Source organism: Cololabis saira, chromosome 12, assembly GCF_033807715.1.
Source record: "Cololabis saira isolate AMF1-May2022 chromosome 12, fColSai1.1, whole genome shotgun sequence".
Lineage (NCBI taxonomy): Eukaryota > Metazoa > Chordata > Actinopteri > Beloniformes > Belonidae > Cololabis > Cololabis saira.
The window spans coordinates 37,924,982-37,937,584 of NC_084598.1; the positions used below are offsets into that span (position 1 = coordinate 37,924,982).

Sequence of the window (12,603 nt, forward strand, 5' to 3'; positions counted from 1 at the left end):
TCCATCCATCCATCCGTCCATCCATCATGTGTCCATCCATCCATCCATCCATCCATCCATCCATCCATCCATCATGCATCCACCCATCAATCCATCCATCCATCCATCCATCTATCCATCATGTGTCCGTCCGTCCGTCCATCCATCCATCCATCCATCCATCCATCCATCCATCCATCCATCCATCCATCCATCCATCCATCCATCCATCCATCCATCCATCCATCCATCCATCCATCCATCCATCCATCCATCCATCCATCCATCCATCCATCCATCCATCCATCCATCCATCCATCCATCCATCCATCCATCCATCCATCCATCCATCCATCCATCCATCCATCCATCTATCTATCTATCTATCTATCTATCTATCTATCTATCTATCTATCTATCTATCTATCTATCTATCTATCTATCTATCTATCTATCTATCTATCTATCTATCTATCTATCTATCTATCTTGCACACTTCCACTCATCTATCTGTCTGTCTGTCTTTCCGTCTGTCCATCCATCCATCCATCCATGCATCCATCCATCCATCCATCCATCCATCCATCCATCCATCCATCCATCCATCCATCCATCCATCCATCCATCCATCCATCCAACCATCCATCCATCCATCCATCCATCCAACCATCATGGAGCATTATTGATGAACTATTGATCATGTTGTGTAAACCAGTGTTGTGTTTTAAGCTTAAGCTGTTTATGGACCCAGATAATTAGTCTAGTCTAATTAGTTTTGTGAAGCTCTGGTTTCCAAGGTAACAAACAAACTTTCACACACAACTTTTTCTCGTGTCACAGATAGCCGCAAACGAAGTGGATGCGGTGAGGAAAACATTCAGCGTTCAAGTCAAAGGTGCCCAGAAAGGTAGGAGAGGCTGTTTAGACTCTACTTGAAAGTTCCAATAACCTGGATTTTTCTCAATGAACAGGGGCGACTTCAGTTCTTTATTTTTCTAGGTATTTTGTGAATTTTATTTATTTATCATTTGTCTTTATATTATTATGTTATAATTCTAATGGTAAAGAAGCCAGTTATGGTAGTTATGGTATGTTCATAAGGTTTCTTTCAGGTCAGGGTTACATAAATTGCCCTAATTTCCCCTCAAGGGTTAATAAAGTATTATCTATTTAAATTCAATTAAATGGGAGGGAAGATCTGGTCCTAGACCGGCTGCTCAGCTGCAACAGTCGAAGTGGGGTTTCCAAGCGCATCTTGCTGTTATTGGATCTAATTTAGGTTCTTTATGTGTATAAGTCCATACACTGTATATACATGTTGTTCTGTTACCTTCATAGCTTTATCGCACTTACGTCAACCCCAGTCTGTGGACACCTTTAAAAAGGGGGCTTAAAACTTTCCTGTTCAGGAAGGCTTTCCCTGGTCTTTTTTAGATGTTTTTATTATTTTTATGTTTTTTTTTTACTTCTGGTCTTTTATGTGTCTTGATTTTTTTTTTCATCTCTTGTTTATGTTAGCACTTTGAGATTATTCATGAAAAGTGCTCTACAAATAAAACGTATTATTATTATTATTATTATTATTATAGAATCCTTTAAATGCCATAAACTGGTTTACTATAAGTTAAATTCATTTAAGTCCTTTCCACAAGCCTTAAAACCCTTTTTTAGATTTTTAGATTTGAGATCTTTAATTACAACTCTTCCATCCTCAGAAAATGCATCTGTCACTACATCCCTGGCTTTGGTGCTTCCCCTGTGTCTGTCTGCGCTGGTCGTACTGGGAGTCGCACTGGCTGTTCTCACCTGCAGGAGGCCCAAGCTGCCGCGGGACGATTATGAAATAAAAACAGGTGCGAATTCAAATCAATACTCAAATCAAAATCTGTACATGCGCTGCATAAAAGGCTAAAACATGTTGCTGTGACTTCTTTGCCTTGATGAAGAAGACTCTGAAAGACCACGTTTCTACTTCTTTTCTTTTTGTTTGGTTGTCTGTGTAGATATTATTTGGCACCGTGATGAGAGTCAGAGTCAGGAGGAGGCGGTATCGTTGCCTGGACGCAGGCTGACGCCTCCTCGCCTCCTGATTTGCTACAGCAGCCACGACGGCCCCCATCACGTTAAAGCAGTCTTGCAGTTTGCAGCCTTCGTGCAGCAGCACATGGCCACTCAGGTACTGGGCACATGTTGCATACTTGGACTGTATTCGGTAATTTCTGGAACATTTATCAAATATAATACGTTTTCCTGTTGTTTTTTTCTTAATTTCTTTTTAAAATAAGACAAGGCACTGACCCAAATATAAGATGACCCCGCATACAGGACAACTCCCTGTTTTTTTTAAAGGGATTGTGACATGAAAAACACATTTTTCTTGATTTTTTGTGTTTTGTTGGGTGTCTTGACATCAATTACACCCAAAAAAAACGAACTTTTAACATTCAGTGTATTGTGTGCTTTCTGGGAGTTTCCGCATAATTATGCAAAAACGGCGCATCTGGTTGGGTGGCGGACCGTTACGTATAGGTCCGCTAAATCACCGCCCCCTCCACCCAGCTCCCTGCCCATCACCTATCCTCTCTCCGCTGGAGTCCTTGAAATCCAACGTGTTGAGAATAAATCATGACGTGTACAGAAAACAAACTGAATACATAGCTGGTCTGGTAATCTACATTATTGCTTATGCTGAGCAAAGACTAGTTGAGGCTAACGTTGAAAACGTTATCGTATGGTATACTGTAAACAGTTTGCATATGATCGGCAAGACAAAATCACATACCATTGATCCACTGTCTGCTGTGTGCGTCGTGGACGAACTTGTTGTGGACTATCTTGAAGTAAAAGATCTACTTCGGGATCTGATTCGGGGTCGAATAAATGCGCCATTGTGTATATATAAAAAAAAGTTTTGGAATAAATAAAAACTATTGCCGTGTCCTTCGGTGTTGCTATGGCAGCGTGAGATGCTGTGAGGACAAAAACTGTAAGTTTTCGTTCATCTGAGGGGGACGGGGAGTTTGGGGGAGAGGAGGAGTGGAGGATGAGGGGAGGGGGGAGGGGGGGGGGGTGTTGGGAGGAGGAGCGGGGCAATTATTGACAGGAAAGGGGGAAAAGGATGCGTTTTTCACTGCGCAAAAAACACCGTCATGAAGAAGCCAGGCATGGAGTACTGGAGTGAAGTTTTTCTTGTTACACCTTTTTAGACACATTTGAGGGATATTGGCTGTTAGACCCTGGCCTAGGGGAGCCAAGGGTACAACAAAAAGCAGGGGAGACGCAGTACTCAAAATACTATAGATTTATTAAATAAGCAAAGGTAAATAATCAAACGAACAAATGAGTGAACAAACAAACAGATGGTGTGGAAGTCAGTAATCAGTAGTGTAGTGTGTGTATGCATGAGTGGAATGTATGTGGGTGCATGTTGGATGTATTAACAGAAATGATGAAAAAGGTGCATAGTGGGAGAGGGGTAGAGGAGAACTGAATACAACAGAACTCTTGCAGGGACTGGAGAGACAGGCTTTTATACTGGGTGTCGGCCACCCGGGCCCAGGTGCCGACACTTGGCTGATTAATGCTGGCCATGATTGCTCTGCTCCCCAGTCCACTGAAAAACAAGGAAAAAAGGATTAGGACTGAAAAGCAAAGAGAATCTAAATAACCAATATATAATATATAAAATGCTACACCAGACCAATCAAATAACACACTACCACCATATACTATGACACAATACAATAATATAATATAACCCCATATCATATCATATACCAGGGAACCGTCACATTGGCCAAGACTTTTAATAGTGTTAAAAGCATGTTAAAAATTATGTCACAATACCTTTAAGATAATTTAGAAAAAAAACACTTGGAGGACCAAATCTTATTTAAGTAAAGAGTGATCGGTACTATTGAAACCTGACAAATAGTTATTTGCCTTTTTGGTTGAACTGCTTGCAGCATATGTGTGTCAAAATCCCAGGGATCCAGTCAGGAATACGTTACATAAGGTCAGCCTTTACGCCGATGATATCCTACTTTATCCACAAGATTCCTCCTCCATTTCCATACAAAAACTATTATTCATTATGAACGTTTTGATGTTGATATTATTAGCTCATTGCTAACGGCCATGAAGCCGATGAAGACCCATTTCACTTGAAGAAGACATAATTCTATCTTTAAGCGGGAAAGTGAACATATTGTAAAAAGATGAGAATAGAACAAGTCTCCGAAAATGGCTCTGGTGATCGTCAGCTATTGCTGTAGCTATACTACAGACTATAATCATTTTCGTTGGCCAGAGTAGAATAATTGGGCAAATTCAACGACTTCACACTCTCTCACGCCACATGCTGCATTTCTCACGCTGAGAAATTATGTTTACCGCACAGTAACTCCAACAGACCCCCTGCAAACGAGTCACGGTACGCTACTGTGCGCTGAGCTCTCAGCTCAGATCAGCCGTCTCGAGCTACCGACCAATCAGATAATCAGAAAATAGATTTTTTTTTTGTTGCCGGGTAAGGTCTGAGTACGGCCACTACTGTGTTTTTCTTTGTTATAGAATAAATAAAACGGTGTATTTGATAGAGTCAAATTTGTTCCTTCTGAAGAAAGTCGATGGGATACTCGGAGGGTTGAAACCATACCACCGTACGTACCATACCATTGCGTTTATCGTGCATTTATCGTTATCGAGGTAAAACTGCCCAATTTATCGTGATATTGATTTGAGGTCATATCGCCCAGCACTACCAGCCTCCATGGATGACGTGTGTTTTTCACATTAATCTTGGAACATGTGTTTGATTATTTGGGTCACTGACTGCGTTTCCATGCATCAATAACCCTTTTAAAACCTGAATATTAGCAATAACCCGGTTTTGCACGGCCATGTAAACACCAATAACTCCTTTGTATAACCCGAATTTGCTCATATTCCGGTTTTTAAAATATGACCCCTGGGTTACTCCTTTTAAAACCCGAATATTCGGTCATGTAAACGCCAAACGGAATATCCCCATCAAACGGAACATGAATTTGTTTTCTGCGCATGCTCTGTTCACAAGGAATCTTGGTCTTTTGAGTCCAGGACGTTCTTATAAACATGGAGAAACGCAAGACCATGCCACACTTTTGGAGTGAGGAGGAGACTAATCATTTTATAAATGTAATGAAAGATATGAACATTTTGGCATTTGTAGATGGTAGAAAGTACCGGGTCGCTTCCCTGACGCCCCGGTCTGACCTCACCCCCCATTGCAAAACATAAATTACCAATTCTAACTCTAATAATTATTTCTGGCATTATCATGATATATTGTTTCATATTATTATTAAGTTATTAAGTTATGAAATCTCATGGGATGTTAAACTATAGTATTATATTGTTATATATAATAGTATGGTGATATAATTTGGTTATATGTTATAATATTTTATAAAAATTATGTTATATTAGGATATTACTATATTTATATATCATGCTACACCACTCTATATGATAATTATTTATTTGTTTACTCTCGAATTAATATTCTCAATTTATGTATCTATTTTCATCATCTTATTTACACACACACACACATACTGATGTTGTCTTTTGTCGTTGTTTGCACTGTATGTTAATAAAAAAAGAAAAAGAAAAAAAAGTACCGGGTTAGCGAGCTTTACAAGAAGGTGAGCGAAAAGTTGCACGAAGCAGCATTTGTTTTGAATTTGGATGCAGGAAGAAGCGGAAATGACGGTAATTGCGTCATGATGTTCTCCACGCGGCGCTGGTTTGATCGAGATATCCCAAACGAATAACCCGAATTTTGACTGCATGTAAACGTAGTCAACGGAGTAATATGGAGTCAACCTGGATGGTTCCGTCTCTCAAGGCTTTTCTTTTGTTTCTTTCCCAGGTGCTCCTGGATCTGTGGGACTCCCTGGGTGTAGCCGAGGAAGGCAGCATGGCCTGGTACTGTCGGCAGATCCGGGAGAGCGACTTTGTCCTGGTGATATCTTCTCCGGGGCTACAGCAAAGGCCTGAGGCTCAAGAAGCAGAGAGCAACAACGAAGAAGAAGAACCAGCCTTCTGCTCGAATGCCTACAGCTCTCAAGTGGCCGTCCAGGTTATCGGGGAGGAGGTCGGCCGGGCCAAAGCCCAGGGCCGGGATCTGTCCAAGTACATGGCAGCCATTTTTGAGTACTCTGACGAAACGGACATTCCCACCGAACTGAGGCTGGTGTCTCGCTACACGCTGACCAGGGACCTGGCGCTGTTCTTCTCTCACCTGCACGGAGTGGCCTTGCACAGGCCGGGGGGTTACCTGAAGATAGAGCGCATCTCTGATCAAGACTTTGCTGCATCGCCGGCCGGATCTGCTCTGCAGCGGGCGATACGCGACGCTGGGGTGACCACTAGGGCCAAAATGCAACGCGCCATAAAGGAAGTGGACTGAAATGAGAAGCAGGGGATGTGTGTCCACCAGCACCTACTCGGCTCGACTCATCTCAATTTGGCCTGGTTTTTTTTCCATAACAATTCAGGAGCTGGAGCAGAAGTAGGAGGTTGGAGCGAAACTGCTGTGACGTATTTGATTGTGTGATCTAAACGAAGAAGACAACAACACTAAAGATGTAGAACCTGGAGGAGATGATAAATGTGCTGCTGGGTCTGTGGCTTGTGTTCGATATCAGGTTAAAAAATGAGAGTGAGAGAAGCTTTTTAATTTTTTTTTGTTTGTCTCAGCGCTGCTGAAAAGTCAGTTGGAGCTGTGAGCAGCGATGAAGTGACAGAGCTCCTGGTGGATCTGGTCGTTCCTTATCGCCCGTCTAAATCCCTTTTTAATTCTCTCCTCAGCCACCAGGTTTATGAACATCTCAGAGTTGGACCAGAACAGACTTAGCTGCCATTGCCTGTTGAATAAAATGAACAAGAAGTCGCCGTCAGAGTCGCTCTTTCTCTGATGTCACATCCTGACTCAGACGTCTGACTCCAACCCCCCGACCAATCGGTGGCCTGTAGTGTGATGACATCACAGCCCGACTCAGTCGCTTAGAACCTCAGCAGAGTAGTAGTAAAAAGTATCTACTCGGCATGTTAGACCCCTAGTGGAAAAGAACCAACCCGAGGCGAGACGAGCTGAGTAGGTACAAGTGGAAAAGCGCCACAAGTGGGAGACTGGTTGGTCTGCAGGTGGACTTTCTGACCAGGTTCATGGCTAAAGTTCGACTGGAAGGCTTTTGTACAGTTTTTAAATAATGTCTTTTGAAGTGGAGTTGTGTAACATTCTTATGAGTAATTAGTGTCTTAGCTGCAAAAGACTGTTATTTCTTTAGAAACTATATTTTCATTTCAGTGACACAGTCCTACGCCATGTTGCAAAACAGACTACATGTATTTATTCTTTATTTCATTCATTAAGAGAAAAACAAAACAGTTCAATATAATGAAGACAAATCTCTTTCCTTGAATGAAAGGGAACAGAAAGAAGACTAAGCTTATTTTATCTGTCCCTTTTTCCTAAGAAATCAAATTTCAATTAATGTAATAATGAAAAAAAAAAAAATTACAAATTACGCAATTTAAAAAGAAAAACACTTTCCAATAAACGTAATTAAAAAAACAAAAAAACAAAACTACAACAAAGTTATAAAATAACACAAAATAGCTGTCGTCAAACACAGATAGTCGTATTCTTTTTTGATTCAAAGAAAAAAAAATATGACAATGTTGCTAAAAAGAGAGAGAGCAAAAAAAACCCCACCTAACTTAACAATTATCATGATATTTCTTCATCAAACTGGCTTTTATTATTCTTTTAAATGTAATGTTTGATTTGCATTCTTTGGCTTCTGTATCCAGATTGTTCCATAAACTGATACCTTTTACAGAAACACAACGTTCCATTAATTTTGTCCTGAATTTTGGTTTTTTAAAGATGTTTGGCCCAAACTTTGCCCACATCTGCCGTTTTCTTAGGCCCATCTTTGACTTTGATTGACAGCACAGACTTAAGGTGAGAATGGCAGCTTGAACTTATCAACACATGCACCACATATGGCCTTTGGCCAAAACTAACACGTACCAAAACCCAAACCTGGTCCAGTAAATGAACATTTGTTGCTGCCAAAAGCAACAGATCAGACCCAGATGGAAAAGTTCCCAATATAATGTTTGACCGGCTCGACCTGCTGTGAATATATTGAAGTTTTTTTGGATTCCACCTGAATTTTCCCAGAATTCTTATTCAAACTTAAAGGCCTCCTGTCTGCTGCAGCTACAACACTATACTATTCATAAATACTTTGCATAACCCCACTTAAATAAATGAGAAATAAACTAGCAACTATTCCCTGGTCACAGTTATTCATGCTGACCTGTAACACAGTACAAATATCCAGTAATATACGTAGAATATTGTATATTGTATGTAAAAGGGCAAAAATGTATTCTATTTTTTTTTTTTTTTTTAAGAAGAAAAATTAATTTTCATTCAACTGAAAATCAGTTAAGCTGCTATAACTACAAACGGTGCCTTTCAGTGCACTTATATTCTGGAGACCTATTCTTTGAGAATGTTTATGTTATAAAGTAATAAACGATGTATATACCTGTAAGCATGTTGGAATTATTTGAGTCTACAGAAGAATGTATGAAAATCGTTTGTTTTCTGTAATATCATATGAAGTAAAGTTGCACATAAATCTTGCATATATATATATATATATATATATATATATATATATATATATATATATATATATATATATATATATATATATATATATATATATATACACACACACATAATTTCATATATAAATAGTATATACACATATATATATATATGTATATATGTCCATATATATATATATATATACATACATACATACATACATACATACATACATATATAAATATATATACACATGTCTATATATATATATATGTATATATATATGTATGTGCAAGACAGCTGTTTTTGTGCGCAATATATATATATATATATATATATATATATATATATAAATATTAAAAAAAAAAAAAATATATATATACATACATACATATATATATATACATACATATATACATATATATATGTATAACCAGGCATAGAGGTGCTTGACAAATTCCAGAAGAGAGCAGTGGTGATGGATGAGGAAATCCCCAGTAAGAGCAATATCAAAGAGGAGAAACTGGAGAACTGCAGGTTAAAGGGATGGATGGATGGAGGAGGTCTGGAAGGTGACAGAAGATACTGCGGGTCTCAAGTGGAGTGGAGTGATGTGCAAAGTAAAGTAATCAAAACTCCTTTTGAATTCATGTGCCTGCTCTGCTGGAGGTCCAAAGCAAACAAGAGTACCTGGCTGCAGGCAAGATGGCCGACAAGGGCGCGGCCATTTTTTCCAGCCATACCGGAATTCCAGACCGGAAGTTGGTCTTCTTCGTGTATATTACAGGCCCCCAGTCTCGCGCTCAGAAGGCACGCCGATTTTTTCCAGTGGCCAGCCGCGGTACTGCAACAAAAAATCCCATGGGGCCCAGAAAGCTTTTTTCCCATAGACCGCAATAGTAAAAGAGAAGCCTCTAAAACTGTTCACAGGACACCTCCAGCTGTAATCACCACCAATTACTAATCTTTGTATTCTATATTTTTAAGTCATGGACTTTATATCCGTCAAAAATGTTTTATAACGGCCAGAAAAGTCAAAGAAAAGTCTCTTTCTGGGCGTGACGTCACGGCTGTGCCGTGCACTCGCAAAGCGCGGTCGTGTGTGTCTCGGGAACGAGGATGGCTGAAACTAAGCCGTTCGGCGGAATAATCACTCAGAAACACATTGCATTGCCAATTTGCACCAAACAGAAATGTTTAATAGCAAGAATAATAATGGTTTGTCATTCTTGTACTTAAACATTTCCGTTGTAGCCAACGGTGTACGGTTTGTGAAAATAAGATATCAGGCAGGAATAACACAAGTCTAAGACCCTGTCCACACGTAGCCGGGTATTTTTAAAAACGAATATTTCCCCCCCTCCGTTTATAAAAACATTTGCATCCACACATAACCGAAGATCTGCGTTTTCGACCACATTCATAAGCATTCTAATGATCCTGTAGATCATCTGCGGCTCCGCGGAGGCGCAGGTGTGGGTGTTTCCACTGAGATCCTCCTGCACACACACACCTAACGCACTTCAAATATGTATTCTTCTGTTGCTCTTTCATTTGGAGGCAGCGCCCTGCACGGGACTAAATGAGGGTCAATATTAACAAAATGAGCTTGTGGCGTGAGATCCCCACCTCACAATAAAACTGACCTCCATCAGGTTTGAGCAAACGTGCAGGGAGAGAGATGTGTCGTAGTTGTTGCGACGGTGCCGTGGAGTTTTAGATGTCATGTGTTTAACATCATTGTAGTGGCTATTTGTCCTCCAGGTGAATTATAACAAAGTAAATAAATAAATCAAAATATTCAACTCAAAGTATCAAACTATAATAATCAAACGGCCACTGAGACACCTAGGGAGTGGATTTACGCAGGATACAGAAAGTCCATTGTCCAGGCAAAAAATATAGTTTCCATGGTTTATTTTCCTGGCAAACAAACGAGCAAAGATCTTTGACGCCTTTCTTGCCCTGGTAAAAAACCATCTGCCCTCCCAGGTGCCCGGCTCACCTGTGTCTGCCAACCCATATATATAATCTCACCTGGTGCGCTCCAGCTACCCAGTACTTTCAAAATAAAACATGGTTAAGTAACAAAATAAACTTAATCAATACTAAATATCATAAACAAATTAAAACCGGTCTGGTTCGGCGCGACGAATAATAATATACACGAAGAAGACCAACTTCCGGTCTGGAATTCCGGTATGGCTGGAAAAAATGGCCGCGCCCTTGTCGGCCATCTTGCCTGCAGCCAGGTCCCTCTCAAAGCAAACGTGTTTCTAAAAATGACTGAAAGTCTGTTTTGTCCAATAAACGCAGTGAATGACGCGCCTCTGCGATATAGGTTGCCAGATTTGAACAAAACACGTTTTTATAAATCAACATTATTATCGCTTATAAACAATATAAACCAGGGCCAGGCAGGAATAGGAACAGGAATTTCGTGAATAAAGTCGAAATTTCGAGAATAAAGTTGAAATACATTTAGACTTTTTTCTCGAAATTGTACTTCAACATTAATCTCGACATTTCGACTTTTTTTCTCGACATAAAGTCGAAATTTCGAGAGTAAATTTGACTTTTTTTCCTCAACATTTCGACTTTATTCTTGAAATTGTATTTCAACATTAATCTCAACATTTGACTTTTTTCTCGACATTTCGACTTTTTTCTCGAAGTGCATAATGAAAAAAAAATCTTCATCCTCTAAAATATTATTTTTATTTTTCTCCTGCCTGGCCCTAATACTCTTCCGTACTGAACAGATAAGTCCATGGGCCAGACCAGATATCAGTACCACTCAAGGTGACCAAACTTGCTTATAATTTTTTAAAGATCCATGTTTGTAGATGATATTCTGGTATGATAACCCTTCCTGAGTGGCAGCTGTATCATAGTTATCAGCTCATGAAGTTCAGAAAATTACATTTTAGATGCTGCTGCATATCCTGGTTTAGACTCATGTACAGGATATCTGTCAATGTTTCACAATATCGTCTTTGGTATCATTTTAAGCATTCATTCAAGCTAAGATGTGAATCTTTCTGACCAACATAGAGGTCACTGCAGCTCTTTAAACTATAAACAACACACATTTTTACACAATTTTCGCCTAAATGATATAGTATATTTTATCCCTGTGTCATCTAGGAACAACCAGGCCCGGACTGGCCATAGGGAAAACCGGGAGTATTCCCGATGCGCCGGTCTAGGATTGGCCTGCTGGCCTTCCGCCTGATTGGTCGATTTATTCAGCAATTCCCCCAGCAAAGATGCGTCCGCGAGTAAGTTGCAGGCTACACAGTGTAAATATGTAGCCTATAAACCCTGCCCTTGAAATTAAAATAACGAAATAAATTAACTTTTACACCATATTCTAGTTGAATTATTGAAATAAATTAACCTTTACACCATATTCTAGTTGAATTATTGAAATAAGTTAACTTTTAAACTATATTCTAGTTGAATTATTAAAATAAGTTAACTTTTACACCATATTCTAGTTGAATTATTGAAATAAATTAACTTTTACACCATATTCTTCACCTGTAGCCTATATTATGCATCTGGGCTTATTTGGACATACGTAGCATAGGAGGCTATTTCAGTTGCTAGTATGGTTGGCTGTCTCTACAGTCATGAATGTTCAATGCTATTAAAGCACTTTAAACTTTAAATCAAAGCATTTTGTTTTTTCATATAAAATAAACACATTTTTTATTCATTTAGAAGTTTTGGGGCTTTTTTTGGCTCCTGCACTGCTGAAATCAGGGCGTATTTCTATTTCTGAAAGGTGGCAACCCTATGTGTGAAAAAGTTTCCCAGTCCGGCCCTGGGAACAACAGAGACACAAAATACAAAAATTGGAATACTCATAGGAGCATAAGGATTCAGGAAATGTATCACATCTTAGCTTGAATGAATGCTTTAAAGGTCCCCTTTAAAATGATACC

At 39.4% G+C, this 12,603-nt stretch overlaps 1 protein-coding gene across 1 annotated transcript in view; it reads left to right on the plus strand.

Moving 5' to 3' along the window:
• Positions 1-6,453, plus strand: part of si:ch211-207e14.4 (interleukin-17 receptor D) — a 40,325-nt gene extending 33,872 nt beyond the window's left edge. The window contains exons 9-12 of the mRNA XM_061736780.1: positions 820-886; positions 1,695-1,832; positions 1,983-2,155; positions 5,894-6,453. Coding sequence (XP_061592764.1) covers positions 820-886; positions 1,695-1,832; positions 1,983-2,155; positions 5,894-6,433 — 918 coding nt within the window. The 3' untranslated portion in view covers positions 6,434-6,453. The remainder of the gene's footprint in view (positions 1-819; positions 887-1,694; positions 1,833-1,982; positions 2,156-5,893) is intronic.
• Positions 6,454-12,603: the final 6,150 nt, after the last annotated feature.